This window comes from Phyllobates terribilis, unplaced genomic scaffold (assembly GCF_046119375.1).
Source record: "Phyllobates terribilis strain yellow unplaced genomic scaffold, ASM4611937v1 Scaffold_5__5_contigs__length_657084704, whole genome shotgun sequence".
NCBI lineage: Eukaryota > Metazoa > Chordata > Amphibia > Anura > Dendrobatidae > Phyllobates > Phyllobates terribilis.
Window position 1 is genome coordinate 383,080,438 of NW_027362765.1, and position 15,746 is coordinate 383,096,183.

General features: G+C 49.0%; 1 protein-coding gene across 3 annotated transcripts in view; it reads right to left on the reverse strand.

Moving 5' to 3' along the window:
• The window catches only part of LOC141271204 (killer cell lectin-like receptor subfamily B member 1C), a 180,298-nt gene that overhangs the window by 40,822 nt on the left and 123,730 nt on the right, over nucleotides 1–15,746 (reverse strand). For 2 of the 3 annotated variants that reach the window (XM_073681319.1, XM_073681317.1), the window contains one exon: nucleotides 14,150–14,230. The exons of the other annotated variant lie outside the window; for it this stretch is intronic. In XM_073681319.1, coding sequence (XP_073537420.1) covers nucleotides 14,150–14,230 — 81 coding nt within the window. The remainder of the gene's footprint in view (nucleotides 1–14,149; nucleotides 14,231–15,746) is intronic. 3 annotated transcript variants of the gene reach the window in all.

Below are 15,746 nucleotides of genomic sequence, written 5' to 3' on the forward strand. Positions count from 1 at the left end.
TTGCCTAACCAAGGCGTACAGGCGAGAGAGATGCAACTCCAATCCAGCAGAGGCAGGGGAACACTGTCAACGTTCTGGGACAGATTTCTGACACCCGCCCAGCTTACAGGCCCTGAGGCGCGGGGTACTCTCACAAGGAGTGGAAAGTTTCAAAAGATGGTGAGGGAGTACCTTGTTGACCGTACCAGCGTCCTCCGTGATTTCTCTGCGCCTTTTAATTATTGGGTATCGAAGCTGGACACTTGGAATGAACTCGCTCTGTACACCTTGGAAGTCCTGGCCTGCCCTGCCCCTAGCATGTTATCGGAGCGTGGTTTTAGTGCCACTGGGGGAATTATAACTGATAAGCGCACTCGCCTGTCAACTGATAATGCTGACAAGCTGACCCTTATCAAAATGGACAAGGGCTGGATTGGGCCAGACTTCTCATCACCACCAAATGACAGCAGAGTAACATAAAGTCAAATCCACTGTGTTATTTCGGGAGGTGTATTCACATGCACCGCTTCACACCCACACATGGGTATACGCTTCCTCATTTCGGCTGTTTTATGTTCTTCTCCTTATCCTCAGCCTCCACCACCACTATACCACCAGGGTGCCAGCATTGCAAGTTCCTCCGTCCTTATTTTTGTCAGCTTTTGCTTGGAAGGCATAAGCAAATCCTATGGGAGACCCACTCCCCAATAATGGGACTTATGTTTGTAATATGCTGTACTGCATGGTTCTTGTAAGGGGCATTGCAAGTTGCTCCGTCCTAATTTTTGGAAGCTTTTGCTTGGAAGGCATAAGCAAATACTATGGGAGACCCACTCCCCAATAATGGGACTTATGTTTGTAATATGCTGTACTGCATGGTTCTTGTAAGGGGCATTGCAAGTTGCTCCGTCCTAATTTTTGGAAGCTTTTGCTTGGACGACATAAGCAAATCCTATGGGAGACCCACTCCCCAATAATGGGACTTATGTTTGTAAAATGCTGTACTGCATGGCTCTTGTAAGGGGCATTGCAAGTTGCTCCATCCTAATTTTTGGAAGCTTTTGCTTGGAAGGCATAAGCAAATCCTATGGGAGACCCACTCCCCAATAATGGGACTTATGTTTGTAATATGCTGTACTGCATGGCTCTTGTAAGGGGCATTGCAAGTTGCTCCATCCTAATTTTTGGAAGCTTTTGCTTGGACGGCATAAGCAAATCCTATGGGAGACCCACTCCCCAATAATGGGACTTATGTTTGTAATATGCTGTACTGCATGGTTCTTGTAAGGGGAATTGCAAGTTGCTCCATCCTAATTTTTGGAAGCTTTTGCTTGGAAGGCATAAGCAAATACTATGGGAAACCCACTCCCCAATAATGGGACTGTAACGGGTCTGGGAGGTGGAACCTCTGAGCTACTATACAAAGGGGCAGTCCTTGTAAGGAAGCGGGTGGCTCCCAGGGAAAGCAGGCAGGCAGTCACGGCAAGTGACGAGGACAGTCTCTTGACAGGCGGGGGGTCACGGCAAGTGACAGCAGGGTAAGAGTCTCTGGACAGGCAGGTGGTGACAGCAAGTGACGGCTAAGCCTCCAGGTAGGCTAGCAGGCGAGTAGCAGGTGAGCGCTCCCAGGCGAGCGGGTAAGAGTCTCTGGACAGGCTAGCAGGCAGGCAGGTATCAGGCAGGTATCAGGCAGGTATCTGGCAGGTGCTTTCTGGTCCGCGGGCGGACTGATCCATAGACAGACTGGCAGATGCTGGTAGGAAGACTGTCGGACCGCAGGATTGCAAGCAGGTAGACAGCACTGGAAAACAAGCTGGCAACGGGACCTGAGGGCTGAAGCAGAGTTGAAAGGCTTTGCAACAACATTGCTCGGGCACCTCCATTTTGGAGGAGGTGCCTTATATATGGTGAGATCCTCCGGCCATTAGCCGGGGACTCCTTAGGACGGCGCGCGCGGCCCCTTTAAGAGAGAGGGAGCGCGCTGCCAGCAGAGCGGGAGGAGCACGCCGGGCACGGAGCGGAGAGGTGAGGGGAACGGCGTCCCTGCCTAGCAGGAGGCAGGGACGCCGACGCTACAGTACCCCCCCCTTTAGGCCCCCCCTTTTTTAGGCCAGAGAGAAATTTATCAAGGATGAGAGGGGCATGGATGTTCTCCCGGGGCTCCCACGTTCTCTCCTCAGGACCAAACTCCTTCCAATCCACTAGAAAAAAGGTCTTTCCTCTTACCCTTTTGGTGGCCAGAATGTTCTCTACCTCAAACTCGTTTTCAGCGGAAACCGGAGCAGGAGGCGTACCTGTAGACTTGGAAAAAGAGTTAAGTACAACGGGTTTGAGTAGAGATACATGGAAGGAGTTAGGGATCCGCAAGTTGGCCGGGAGTTTCAATTTATAGGCCACCGGGTTGATTTGTTTGATAACTTCCAGTGGTCCGATGAACCGAGGCCCTAACTTGTAGGAAGGAATCTTGAGCCGGACATATTTGGACGAGAGCCAGACTTTATCTCCAGGACGGAATTGTGGCGGATCCAGACGTCTTTTGTCAGCCTGTTTTTTCATCCGCTCGGATGACTGAAGAAGTGCAGATCTGGTACTTTCCCAAATGGAGGAAAATTTGCTAACAAGAGATTCCGCAGCCGGATTGTCCACCGAGGTGGAGATGGGAAACGGGATCCGAGGATGCTTACCGTAGACTATAAAAAACAGGGATTTGGAGGAAGATTCGCTCTCGTGATTATTGTAGGAAAATTCGGCCCACGGTAAAAGATCCACCCAGTCGGAATGGTGAGCATTAACAAAGTGCCGGAGGTAACTGGTTAAAATTTGGTTGATCCGCTCTACTTGACCATTGGACTGTGGGTGATAAGCAGAAGAGAAGTCCAAGGTGACCCCCAGCAATTTACACATGGCTCGCCAGAAGCGAGAGGTGAACTGAACTCCTCAATCGGATACGATGTGGAGAGGAAGACCAAGAAGACGGAAAATATGATGGATAAAGTCTTTAGCCAACTCAGATGCAGACGGGAGGCCCGGCAGGGGAATGAAGTGAGCCATCTTAGAAAAGCGGTCAGCGACCACCCAAATGACCATACAACCGGCAGAGACAGGGAGGTCCGTTATAAAGTCCATGGCTATATGCTGCCACGGGGCAGCAGGTACAGGAAGAGGCAGGAGGCGGCCGGCTGGCAGGTGTCTAGGAACCTTGTTGCGGGCGCAGGACGCACAGGCTGAAACAAAGTCTATTACGTCCTTGTGCAGGGTAGGCCACCAGTAATGCCGGGTAATAAGCAGGAGGGTCTTTTTCTGACCAGCATGGCCAGCTAGCTTAGACGAATGTCCCCAGTGTAGGACCTTCTCACGATCAGGTACTGTTACGAACGTCTTACCGGGTGGAAGACGATTTAGATTCACGGGGGCCACCTGCATTACTTTGGCGGGGTCGATGATGTGCTTAGGCTCCTCCTCTAGATCAGAGACCAAAAAGGATCGGGACAAGGCATCAGCTTTGATGTTTTTGTCTGCCGGGGCGAAAATGAAGAATGAAATCAAAGCGGGCGAAGAACAAGGACCACTTGGCGCGGGTTAAGTCTCTGGGCACTCTGGAGGTAAGCCAAGTTCTTGTGGTCTGTGTAAATTATTACCGGGTGAAGAGCCCCCTCGAGCAGGTAACGCCACTCCTCCAGTGCCAGCTTAATGGCTAATAATTCTCGGTCTCCTATAGAATAATTGCGCTCAGAAGAGGAGAAGAGTTTGGAGAAGAAGCCACAGGTTACCATTCTTCCGGAAGACGACTTTTGGGTGAGTACCGCTCCGGCTCCGGAGGAGGAAGCGTCTACTTCTAGGAAGAATTGTTTGTTGCCGTCCGGACGATGCAGCACAGGGGCGGAGGAGAAAGCTTGTTTCAAGGAAAGGAAGGCCTCCTCTGCTTCGGGCGGCCATTCTTTGGGATTAGCGCCCTTACGGGTGAGCGCAGAGATAGGGGCAGTCCGGGAAGAGAAGTGCGGAATGAAGAGGCAGTAGTAGTTGGCGAAGCCCAGGAACCGCTGAATAGCCTTCAACCCCTCCGGTCGGGGCCACTTCTTGATGGCAGACAGTTTCTCAGGATCCATTCGTAGGCCGGTCTGAGAGATTATGTAGCCCAGAAACGGAAGCGAGGTCTGCTCAAAGAGGCACTTCTCATATTTTGCGTAGAGGTGGTTCTGCCTGAGCCTGAGCAGGACCTGACGAACGTCCCTCCGGTGTGTGGGAAGATCCGGAGAGAAGACCAAAATGTCGTCCAGGTACACCACCACGCAGCGCAGGAGTAGAGAAGGTCACGGAAGATGTCATTGACCAACTCTTGAAAGACGGCGGGAGCATTACAGAGACTGAAGGGCATTACGAGGTATTCATAGTGGCCGTCCTGGGTGTTGAATGCTGTCTTCCATTCATCCCCTTGACGGATACGGACCATGTTATACGCCCCACGGAGATCCAGCTTGGTGAAGATTCTAGCACCCCTCAGACGGTCAAATAATTCAGGAATGAGCGGAAGGGGGTATTTATTTTTCACCGTGATCTGGTTAAGGCCTCTATATTCTATAGAGGGACGGAGTGAGCCGTCTTTCTTTTTGACGAAGAGGAAGCCTGCTCCCGCCGGGGAGGTAGATTTCCGGATAAATCCCCGGGCCAGATTCTCCTCGATATATTCAGACATGGACCGGGTTTCAGCAGCGGACAAAGGGTAAATACGCCCACGGGGAGGAGTAGCGCCGGGTATCAGGTCGATTGGGCAATCGTATGGTCTATGAGGGGGTAATGTCTCTGCTTTTCTTTTGTTAAAGACGTCCGCATAAGACCAATAGGGAACCGGTAGGCCGGGTAGATTGGCTGGGGTAGGAGAAGGACGGGCAGGACAAACGGGAACTAAACAAGTCTTATGGCAGTCCTTCCCCCAGCGAAGGACTTCTCCGGTTTGCCAATCAAGCACGGGTGCATGTCTCTGGAGCCAAGGTAGGCCTAGCAAGAGGGCGTGAGAGAGTCCAGGCAGAACATGGAAGAAGATGCTCTCAGAGTGCAGCATTCCCACCTGCAGAGTTATGGATTCGGTGATGAGTTGGATGGGATGCGGTAAGAGACCCCCATCCAGGGAGGCGACAGATAAGGGTACAGCCAGAGGTTTGGTGGGAATGCGGTATTTCTCTACCAGGGACTGAGAAATGAGATTTCCGGCAGCTCCAGAATCAAGTTGAGCAAGTTCAAAGTAACGGTTCTTCCCGCAGATGATAGAGACCGACAGCATCAGAGAAGGAGAGGATTTATTTTTGTCTAGGACGACCTCTCTGAGCGATCCTAGACACAGGCGTTTCCCGACCTCTCCGGGCAGGAACGGATGCGGTGCTCCTTACTACTGCAGTAGAAACAGCTCCCCTCGGCATGGCGAGACTCTTGATGGGTCTTGACCATCTTGGTTTGGTCGACCTGCATGGGCTCTGGTGAGTGTGCCCGGGGAGTTACAGAGGAAGAGACGGGATTCAGAAAAGTAGGAGTAAGGCATGGAAACCTCCTCTCATGGGTGACCTCTTTGGTGCGCTCCTGGAACCGGATGTCAATCCGGGTGGCAAGTGTCACTAAGTCATCGAGAGTGGTAGGAATGTCCCGACCGGCAAGTTCATCTTTAATCTGACCGGACAGGCCCTCCCAGAAGACGGAAACCAGTGCCTCATTATCCCAGGCAAGCTCGGAAGCAAGGGTACGGAACCGTATGGCATATTGGCCCACGGTGAGACTCCCTTGACGGAGGCGTAGCAGAGATGAGGCGGATGAGGTCTTTCGTCCTGGTTCGTCGAAGACTTTCCGGAAAGCCGTGAGAAAGGCTGGCAGGTTGGATACCAGGGGGTCTCCTCTCTCCCATAGAGGATTTAGGCAAGCCAGTGCCTCCCCAGTGAGATGGGACATGATGAAGGCCACCTTGGCTCGGTCAGTGGTGAACTGGTATGCCAAAAGTTCGAAGTGCAGGGTGCACTGGTTAATGAAGCCCTGTGCCTGACCGGGATCTCCACTAAAACGAGGCGGGGCGGAAAGGCGGGGACCGGGAAGGGATGCCATGGTATTGATGGACAGCGACGCTGCCGGGGTAGGAGTCGTGCGACTGGAAGCAGGTCCCGAAGAGGTAGTTAGTGTGTCCAGGCGGGAGTTAACACTACGCAGGTGGCTCAGGATGGACTCCTGTTGGGACCTCTGACGGGACAGTTCATGGCATAGGTCCGAGAGCGAGGGAGTTTGGGTGCCACCGGGTTCCATGGTCCGAGCAAACTGTAACGGGTCTGGGAGGTGGAACCTCTGAGCTACTATACAAAGGGGCAGTCCTTGTAAGGAAGCGGGTGGCTCCCAGGGAAAGCAGGCAGTCACGGCAAGTGAAGGGGACAGTCTCTTGACAGGCGGGGGGTCACAGCAAGTGTCAGCAGGATAAGAGTCTCTGGACAGGCAGGTGGTCATAGCAAGTGACAGCATGGTAAGAGTCTCTGGACAGGCAGGTGGTGACAGCAAGTGACGGCTAAGCCTCCAGGTAGGCTAGCAGGCGGGTAGCAGGTGAGCGCTCCCAGGTGAGCAGGTAAGAGTCTCTGGACAGGCTGGCAGGCAGGCAGGTATCAGGCAGGTATCTGGCAGGTGCTTCCTGGTCCGCGGGCGGACTGATCCATAGACAGACTGGCAGATGCTGGTAGTTGAAAGGCTTTGCAACAACATTGCTCGGGCACCTCCATTTTGGAGGAGGTGCCTTATATATGGTGAGATCCTCCGGCCATTGGCCGGGGACTCCTTAGGACGGCGCGCGCGGCCCCTTTAAGAGAGAGGGAGCGCACGCGCGCGCGCCCTAAGCACAGTGACCGGGAAGCAGCGCGCGCTGCCAGCAGAGCAGGAGGAGGCGCCGGGCACGGAGCGGAGAGGTGAGTGGAACGGCGTCCCTGCCTAGCAGGAGGCAGGGACGCCGACGCTACAGGGACTTATGTTTGTAATATGCTGTACTGCATGGCTCTTGTAAGGGGCATTGCAGTTCCTCATCATTTTTGGAAAGCCTTCCATTCACTGCTTAGGCCAACAGTGCACAGGAGACCAAGTTGCTATAAATGGAAAAAAAGGTTTAGTTAAGGCCCTCTGACCTCCATGTCATTTCCAAGGGGCATTGGAGTGCCTCGAAATTTTTGGTAGGCATTGCACTCACTGTATGCCCTATAACTGTGTAGCCGAACCACTCCTTTTGTTACAGAAACATATCCTACAAGACATATCTGGTTGACTGGCCTGATATTGACGTGAATGGTCCCTGTTCCTCCTGCTCTTTCTCCTTTGCCACTACCTCATCCATCATTTATCACCTGAAGCTTTGTTTTAACGGGAGTCATAGAACTTGGATAGTAGCAGGAAAACATCCAGCAATCCTAGGAGGAGGTAGGATATGCGCCAAAACGCTGACCACCTCAGGCCTAGCCGCTACTACATACATGCGCTTGTATTCCAACAAAACAAAGCAGATGCTAACTTCTATCATCCTCATCATGCTCCTCACCTTGGCACTCTCAACTCCCCTGATGGAGAAGCCAGGGCCCACCGGAGGAGTCTGGTTGTCTGTTGGGCTCGGCCAATTCTGCCCTAAAGCAGACCAGGCTAAGAAAAGTGTGGGAAAGGTTACGGGGACAAATAGGGGTGGCTGGGGACCGAGTATGGACACCCGGCCGCCCCCTGGAGGCTGGGGAGCAAGCGGGGACATCCGGCCACCGGGCGACTGGGGACCAGGCCGCCGACGAAGCCATGGCGTGGTGGCCAGATTCCGCCTCCACATGCCTAAAAGGCCCAATTTAAAGTGCAAGCAAGCAGTATGGTATTGCAGCCTGGGGGTGGGTGGGTGGCATGCTGCATACTTGCGCTTGCATTGCAAGGAATGGGAGAGGTACAATTGAACACTGCTCTGGGACAAGGACTTGAACGGGGTAGTTGCAAGTCTGCAACGACAGGTGCAGGGTGGGAGGCATCTTCGCATGTACCATGAACAGGGGGTTGGCATGCACACACTACAGCGGAATAGGCTCTCCTTCCCACTAAATGCACTGGGGAGGGCACAGGTAATGTTTTGGTATACGCGCTTAATCTTATGTATAAGGCACACCAGGACAAATAGGGGCGGCTGGGGACTGAGTATGGATACCTCGCTGCCGAAGCAGCCATGAGGTAGTGGCCAGCTTCGGCCTCCTCCAAACTAAAAGGCCCCATTTCAAGTGCAAGCTAGCAGTATGGCATTGCAGTCTGGGGATGGGTGGGTGGCAGGCTGCACACTTTCACTTGCATTAAAAGAAAACAAAGCAGATGCTAACTTCTGTCATCATCATCATGCTCCTCACCTTGGCACTCTCAACTCCCCTGATGGAGAAGCCAGGGCCCACCGGAGGAGTCTGGTTCTCTGGTGGGCTCGTCCAATGCTGCCCTAAAGCAGGCTGGGCTAAGAAAAGTTTGTGTGGGGATGTTCCAAGGAGAAATAGGGGCGGCTGGGGACCGTTTATGGACACCCGGCTGCCCCCAGGCGGCTGGGAACCGTGTGTGGACACCCGGCCGCGGGGCGGCTAGGGACCAAGCATGGACACCAAGCCGCCGGGTGGCTGGGGACTGAGTATGGATTCCAGGCCGCCAACGCAGCCATGACGTGGTGGCCAGATTCCGCCTCCACATGCCTATAAGGCCCAATTTCAAGTGCAAGCAAGCAGTATAGTATTGCAGCCTGGGGGTGGGTGGCAGGCTGCATGCTTGCGCTTGTATTGCAAGGAATGTGGGAGGTACAATTGAACACTGCCCTGGGACTAGAACTTGCACGGGGATAGTTGCAAGTCTGCATCTTCTGATGCGGCAAGGATCACTTATGATGGGCACACTTTTAGACAGTGACCTGGGTGTCAGAGATGCTTCCAGGGGTCTTCCCCATGCTGTTCCCATGTCTTCAGCACTTTATGCATGTGTCACACAGCACATGGCCAGATAAGGTTGTAAAATGTTAAAATGACATTTCCCAGTGAAGGCATTTGTCACAGTTGAAAGCAATACAAAAGTGCAAAAACGCATAAAAAATGCTACTTGTGAGCATAGCCCAAAGTGTGGAGGAGTATTTTTGTTTTTGGTTATTTATTTTACCTTATACACAAGTCTTTACCCTGGAAAAGAAATTCCTTAACATATTTCACAGGAAAAAAGTTTCTGTTTCGTTTTTGAACGTTTTATTGTGAGCCCTGTAAAAGTGGCTTAATACCTTTGACCACGTTGTTGACAGCAGTGACCTGGGGGTCAGAAATGCTTCCTGGGGCGATGCCCATGCTGTCCCCATGTCATTTGAGCACTGTCACTATCGTTTTGGGCACTTGTTAGGCTTTTAAAAGACTGCTGGGGGTGCCACCGCAAAAATGCTCGGGTCTCCCATAGACTAACATTGGGCTCGTTGCTCGGGTCGAGCACCTGAGTATCACGGCGAGCTCAGCCCGAGCTTCGAGCACCCGAGAATTTTAGTGCTCGATCAACACTAGTTATGATACCTTTTAATGGATAACAAAAATAAAATAAATGATGTTACAAGGCAAGCTTTCGAGACAACTTAGGTCTCTTCCTCAGGCTGGTACAAAAAGATATATGAAGAAACACAAATATATGTACAAAAAAAAACAAAGCAGATGCATGGCGTAATGAATTGACATTTCAATAAACAAATAAACTGAGCTCAGAGAGTAAATCCTTAATTGGATTAGGTTAGTGGTGTGAAAGTTTTATGGTCCCAATATCCATGTAAGATCAGAGGCTTGGTGCCCTCAGTGTCTCTGGAGCAGATTCCTCTGATTTTGTAGTGAGACATAAATACTCCTGACAGATTTATTCCTGTGTGGAGGGTGCCAAAGGCAACTTTTATGTTGTTGATGTTGTGTCCTGGACCACAGAAATGTTTGGCCACCGGTACATCGTTTTTCTATAATCGTGTGGCGATGAGACCTCATCCTTGCTCTCAATTTCTGTCCTGTTTCTCCCACGTAGAGACCCCCAATAGGGCATATAGTGCACATTTTGGTGCCCATAGTAGTTCCAGTGCGCTGCAGACATAGCTCACACATAACTTCTTCTCTTTCGTCAAGGAGCTATATCTACAGCGCACTGGAACTGCTATGGGCACCAAAATGGCACCCCAGTGTGCCAACCTCTTCATGGCACCAACAGTTAGCACTATTCCCAGGCACCAGGTGCTGACTAGAGCGGTCATCTTCCTCACCTGGTCTCCCTGCAATCAGCGAGACCAGGCGACACAGACACAGTTATAGTCAGCAACTGCCGCCTGGGAATAGTGTGCAGTAAATAATTAAATAAAAAATGGCATGGGGTCCCTTCCTATATTTTAAAACCAGCGCAGAGAAAGCAGACAGCTGCGGGCTTCTATTATTAGGCTGAGATGGTCCAGGGTTATTGGCCGGTCCCAAGCCAAAAAATAGAAGCCCGCAGCTGCCCCAGAATTGGCACATCACATGAGATGCGCCAATTCTAGTGCTTTACCTGGCTCATCCTGATGCCCTAGTGCAGTGGCAATTGGGGTAATATACTGGTTTGATGACAGCTGTGATTTGTCAAAAATCACAGCTGCCATCAAGCTATGGAATTAGTAATGGAGAGGTGTCAGTCAGACACCCCCATTTCGAACCCTGTAGTGAAAATACATAAACACACACAGAGAAAATTACTTTAATTTTAAAAAGCACACCCCGACAAATTCCCTCTTTTACCCATTTATTAGCAAAAATAAAAGTAATCCACAATGATCCGCCGTAAATCCATAATAAGGAGGTCCCACGACATCAGTAATGTGACCGCTCATCACACCCGCCAGAACACACTGAGAGTAGTGTGAGAAACACCGACAGTGACGCCATTAAGGTTAAAGCAGTTCACAGCTAGCAGATCACACAGAAGTTACCGTGAGAACCACCAGCTGTGACCTGCGATACCCGACTCCTCTCCAATTCTAACCCATGGGCTTGATGTCAGCGGACATTAGACAGCTGACATCAACCCCAAAACCATTACTCCAATTGCCACAGCACCAGGGCAATCGAGAAGAGCTGAGGCTAAGCGCCCATTGGCACATCTAATGGATGCGCCATTTCTGGGTCTGCTGAGGGTTGGTGTTATTAGTCTGGGAAGGGGCAAATATTCATGGCCCCTTATCACCCTATTAATATCGGCCTTCAGCTGTCTGCTTAGCCTTTGCAATTTTTTTTGGCCCCCCTTTTTAATAAAGCAGACAGCTGTGAGCTGATATTAATAGACTGGGAAGGTCCAAGGATATTGGCCCCTTCCCAGAATAATAACACCAGCCCCCAGCTGTCTGCTTTCCCTCGACTGGTTATTAAAAATAAAGGGAACCCCATGCCATTTTTTCCATTTATTTATTTTCGTGCTAAATACAAGTACAGAAAACAACACACGCAAAGAACTGATTATATATATCACAGACTTATTTCTATCTGTCTTTCTATCTCTATGTTTGCACATCTAACACCTAAACATCTGTCATTTGTATTCTTCATTCTTTTCCAGTACTTGTCACACAAATGGTGCACACAGATGGCACACAGATGATACACATGTACAGTGGTGGCCAAAAGTATTGGAACCCCTGCAATTCTGTCAGATAATACTCAGTTTCTTCCTGAAAATGATTGCAATCACAAATTCTTTGGTCTTATTATCTTCATTTAATCTGCTTGCAAGGAAAAAACACAAAAGAGAATGAAGCAAAAATCAAATCATTGATCATTTCACACAAAACTCCAAAAATGGGCCGGACAAAAGTATTGGCACCCGCAGCCTAATACTTGGTTGCACAACCTTTAGCCAAAATAACTGCGAACAACCGCTTCCGATAACCATCAATCAGTTTCTTACAATGCTCTGCTGGAATTGTAGACCATTCTTCTTTGGCAAACTGCTCCAGGTCCCTGATATTTGAAGGGTGCCTTCTCCAAACTGCCATTTTGAGATCTCTCCACAGGTGTTCTATGGGATTCAGGTCTGGACTCATTGCTGGCCACCTTAGAAGTCTCCAGGGCTTTCTCTCAAACCATTTTATAGTGCTTTTGGAAGTGTGTTTTGGGTCATTGTCCTGCTGGAAGACCCATGACCTCTGAGGGAGACCCAGCTTTCTCACACTTGGCCCTACATTATGCTGCAAAATTTGTTGGTAGTCTTCAGACTTCATAATGCCATGCACACGGTCAAGCAGTCCAGTGCCAGAGGCAGCAAAACAACCCCAAAACATCAGGTAACCTCCGCCATGTTTGACTGTAGGGACCGTGTTCTTTTCTTTGAATGCCTCTTTTTTTTTCCTGTATACTCTATTTTGATGCTTTTTCCCAAAAAGCTCGACTTTTGTCTCATCTGGCCAGAGAACATTCTTCCAAAACATTTTAGGCTTTCTCATGTAAGTTTTGGCAAACTCCAGCCTGGCTTTTTTATGTCTCGGAGTAAGAAGTGGGGTCTTCCTGGGTATCCTACCATACAGTCCCTCTTCATTCAGACGCCGACGGATAGTACGGGTTGACACTGTTGTAGCCTCGGACTGCAGGGCAGCTTGAACTTGTTTGGATGTTAGTCGAGGTTCTTTATCCACCATCCGCACAATCTTGCGTTGAAATCTCTTGTCAATTATTCTTTTCCATCCACATCTAGGGAGGTTAGCCACAGTGCCATGGGGTTTAAACTTCTTGATGACACTGCACACGGAAGACACAGGAACATTCAGGTCTTTGGAGATGGACTTGTAGCCTTGAGATTGCTCATGCTTCCTCACAATTTGGTTTCTCAAGTCCTCAAACAGTTCTTTGGTCTTCTTTCTTTTCTCCATGCTCAATGTGGTACACACAAGGACACAGGACAGAGGTTGAGTCAACTTTAATCCATGTTAACTGGCTGCAAGTGTGATTTAGTTATTGCCAACACCTGTTAGGTGCCACAGGTAAGTTACAGGTGCTGTTAATTACACGAATTAGAGAAGCATCACATGATTTTTCAAACAGTGCCAATACTTTTGTCCACCCCCTTTTTTAGGTTTGGTGTGGAATTATATCCAATTTGGCTTTAGGACAATTCTTTTTGTGTTTTTTCATTGAAGACAAATTAAATGAAGATAATAATACCAAAGAATTTGTGATTGCAATAATTTTCAGGAAGAAACTGAATATCTGACAGAATTGCAGGGGTGCCAATACTTTTGGCCACCACTGTACACTGACACACATACATACGTATGCCACATGGATGGTTTCCCACTAACACACGGATGGCACACGGACACGGACCTCACTGGTATTGTTTTTTCCAGTACCAGAATCACCAGGACATATGAAGGGGGCCTTTGAAGGAGCAGCGGCTTAGATAAAAGCAGTGTTCAGGCACTGCACTCACCGCATTGATCACCATGGGTTGAGAGAGCAGCAATGCAAGAAACTGTAGTAAGTAACTTCAGCACCACCCCCTGATGACATCCTGTTCCAGGACAGGCGATAGATGCTACAGAGAGTGAGTGCAGCCCCAGCTTCCTGTGACGTCCTGTGTGAGACTCCTCTCAAACGAAATGTCACAGGAAGTGACATAAAAAACACATTTAGGGATTAGCTAGACAGGGAGAAGTGTAGGGTGTTGTGTTATAAATCTAATTACAAAAGTGGTTAGGGTGTAAAGATAGAGATTTTAAAAAGGACATTTTAGGTACCAGCCCACCACTTTAAGGCTCTTGGAAGAATGAGAGGAACAAAACATAAGTACCAAAACGAAAATTTATTGCGGCTGGAATGGGTTAAAGGCTTATTCCCATCTCAACCATGAAACCCTGAGTTATGAAATTAGCAAAGCTCATTAAGCGATTTCTCTAAATCCCATTTATTTCTGTAGGAGCTGCAAAAACAGTTTATGTGAGTCAGTCTCAACCCATTTCAATATCTCCACCTGATGTTGTCAGAGCCCGCTTTCTTATGTTTCTCTAGCATTGTGCTACATCTGTGATATACTGTATGACAGCACTATAGAAAGACTCCCTTACCTATCACTAAACTAAAATACAAGCTCATTAGTTAATAGCATGCATACTTATGAGCTCCCACAGAGATAATTATTTACTTACCTGGAGAATTGTCGCTCTTGTTCAGACACAGCTCCTTTGATAATTCATTTCTATATTTCTCTATGTCTGTGTGCTGATAAACTAAAAGAAAAACAGAAATAGTGCTTTCACACTGCATTCAGGTACCCGTTCAGTGTCTCCACCTGGGCTTATGTCCGAACCCCCTCAAAATGGGATTTGGGTATATGCGCCGACGGGGCCATACACTATGATGGTGCCAACAGAGCGAAGGTGCGCTTTGACGTGCATCATTTCCGGGTGTATACACCGACTGGAGGCGAACAATCAGACGTAGTAGACTACATCTGGGTGTCCATCTCCAGTAGGTGTACATGCCGGAAAGTGATGCACGTCAGAGCGCACGTTCGCTCTGTCGACACCATCACAGTATATGGCCTTGGCGGTACATGCGCCTGAATACTTTTTACGGGGAATTCGGATGTAAGCCCAGACAGAGCCACTGAACGAATGCCTGAACGCAGTGTGAAAGCACTCTCATCCTCGAACATTATAGAATTGAAAAAAAATGTCTCTCCAGCACATTAAAGGGTTACCCAAATACTTTTAGACTTGCAAGATAGCAAAATGAGCAGGTAATAACCCTTCCTTGATCCAGCACTTTTGGGAATACGCTGCTCCGGTTTCTGTATTTTGGCTGCAGTTGCGACATAACATCGACAGTGCACATCACTGAGCAATTGAGCTAAGTGATGTGATGTCAACGTGATGTCACCTCTGTAGCCAAAATCCCCTGAAACCAGAGCAGCATTGAGAGCCAGTGCTGAACATGAGAAGGGTGAAGGAATACCTGCTCCTTTTGTTATTTTATAAGAATAACAGTGTTTGGGGACCACTTTTGTTAACGTGCAAAATAAAATTACAATGAATCTTGATACGGACCTATCATTATATATATTTAGAGTGGCTTGCGAGAAGTATTCACCCCCCACCCCCAGCATTTTTCATAATTTGATGCCTCACAACCTGGAATTTCACAGTTGTTTTTTTAGAGTTTGCATTAGTTCATGTAAGGAACATCCCTACAACTGTGAAAATGTGGTTTTCTTTTATTGTGAATGAAGCAACAAATAGGACAAAATAACTGAAAACTTCAGTGTGCATAACTGTTCACCCCCCCTAAAGTCGCTGCTTTGTAGAGCCTCCTTTTTGCAGCAATTACAGCTGCAAGTCGCTTTGGATAGGTCTCTCTGAGCTTTCCACATATTGCCACTGGGATTTTTGCTCATTCCTCAAGACAAAACTGCTCCAGCTCCTTCAAGTTAGATGGCTCCTTCTGGTGAACAGCAATTGTCAAGTCTGACCACAGATTCTCAATTGGATTAAGGTCTGGGCATTGTCTAGGTCATTCCAATACATTTACATGTTTCCCCTTAAACCACTCGAGTGTTGCTTTAGCAGTATGCTCTGGGTCATTCTCTTGTTGGAAGGTGAACCTCCATCCCAGTCTTAGATCACTGACTGAAACAGGTTTTGCTCAAGAATATACCTGTATTTCGCGCCATCCATCTTCCTCTTGACTAGGACCATTTTCTCTGTCCCTGTTGCCGAAATACATCCCCACAGCATGATGCTGCCA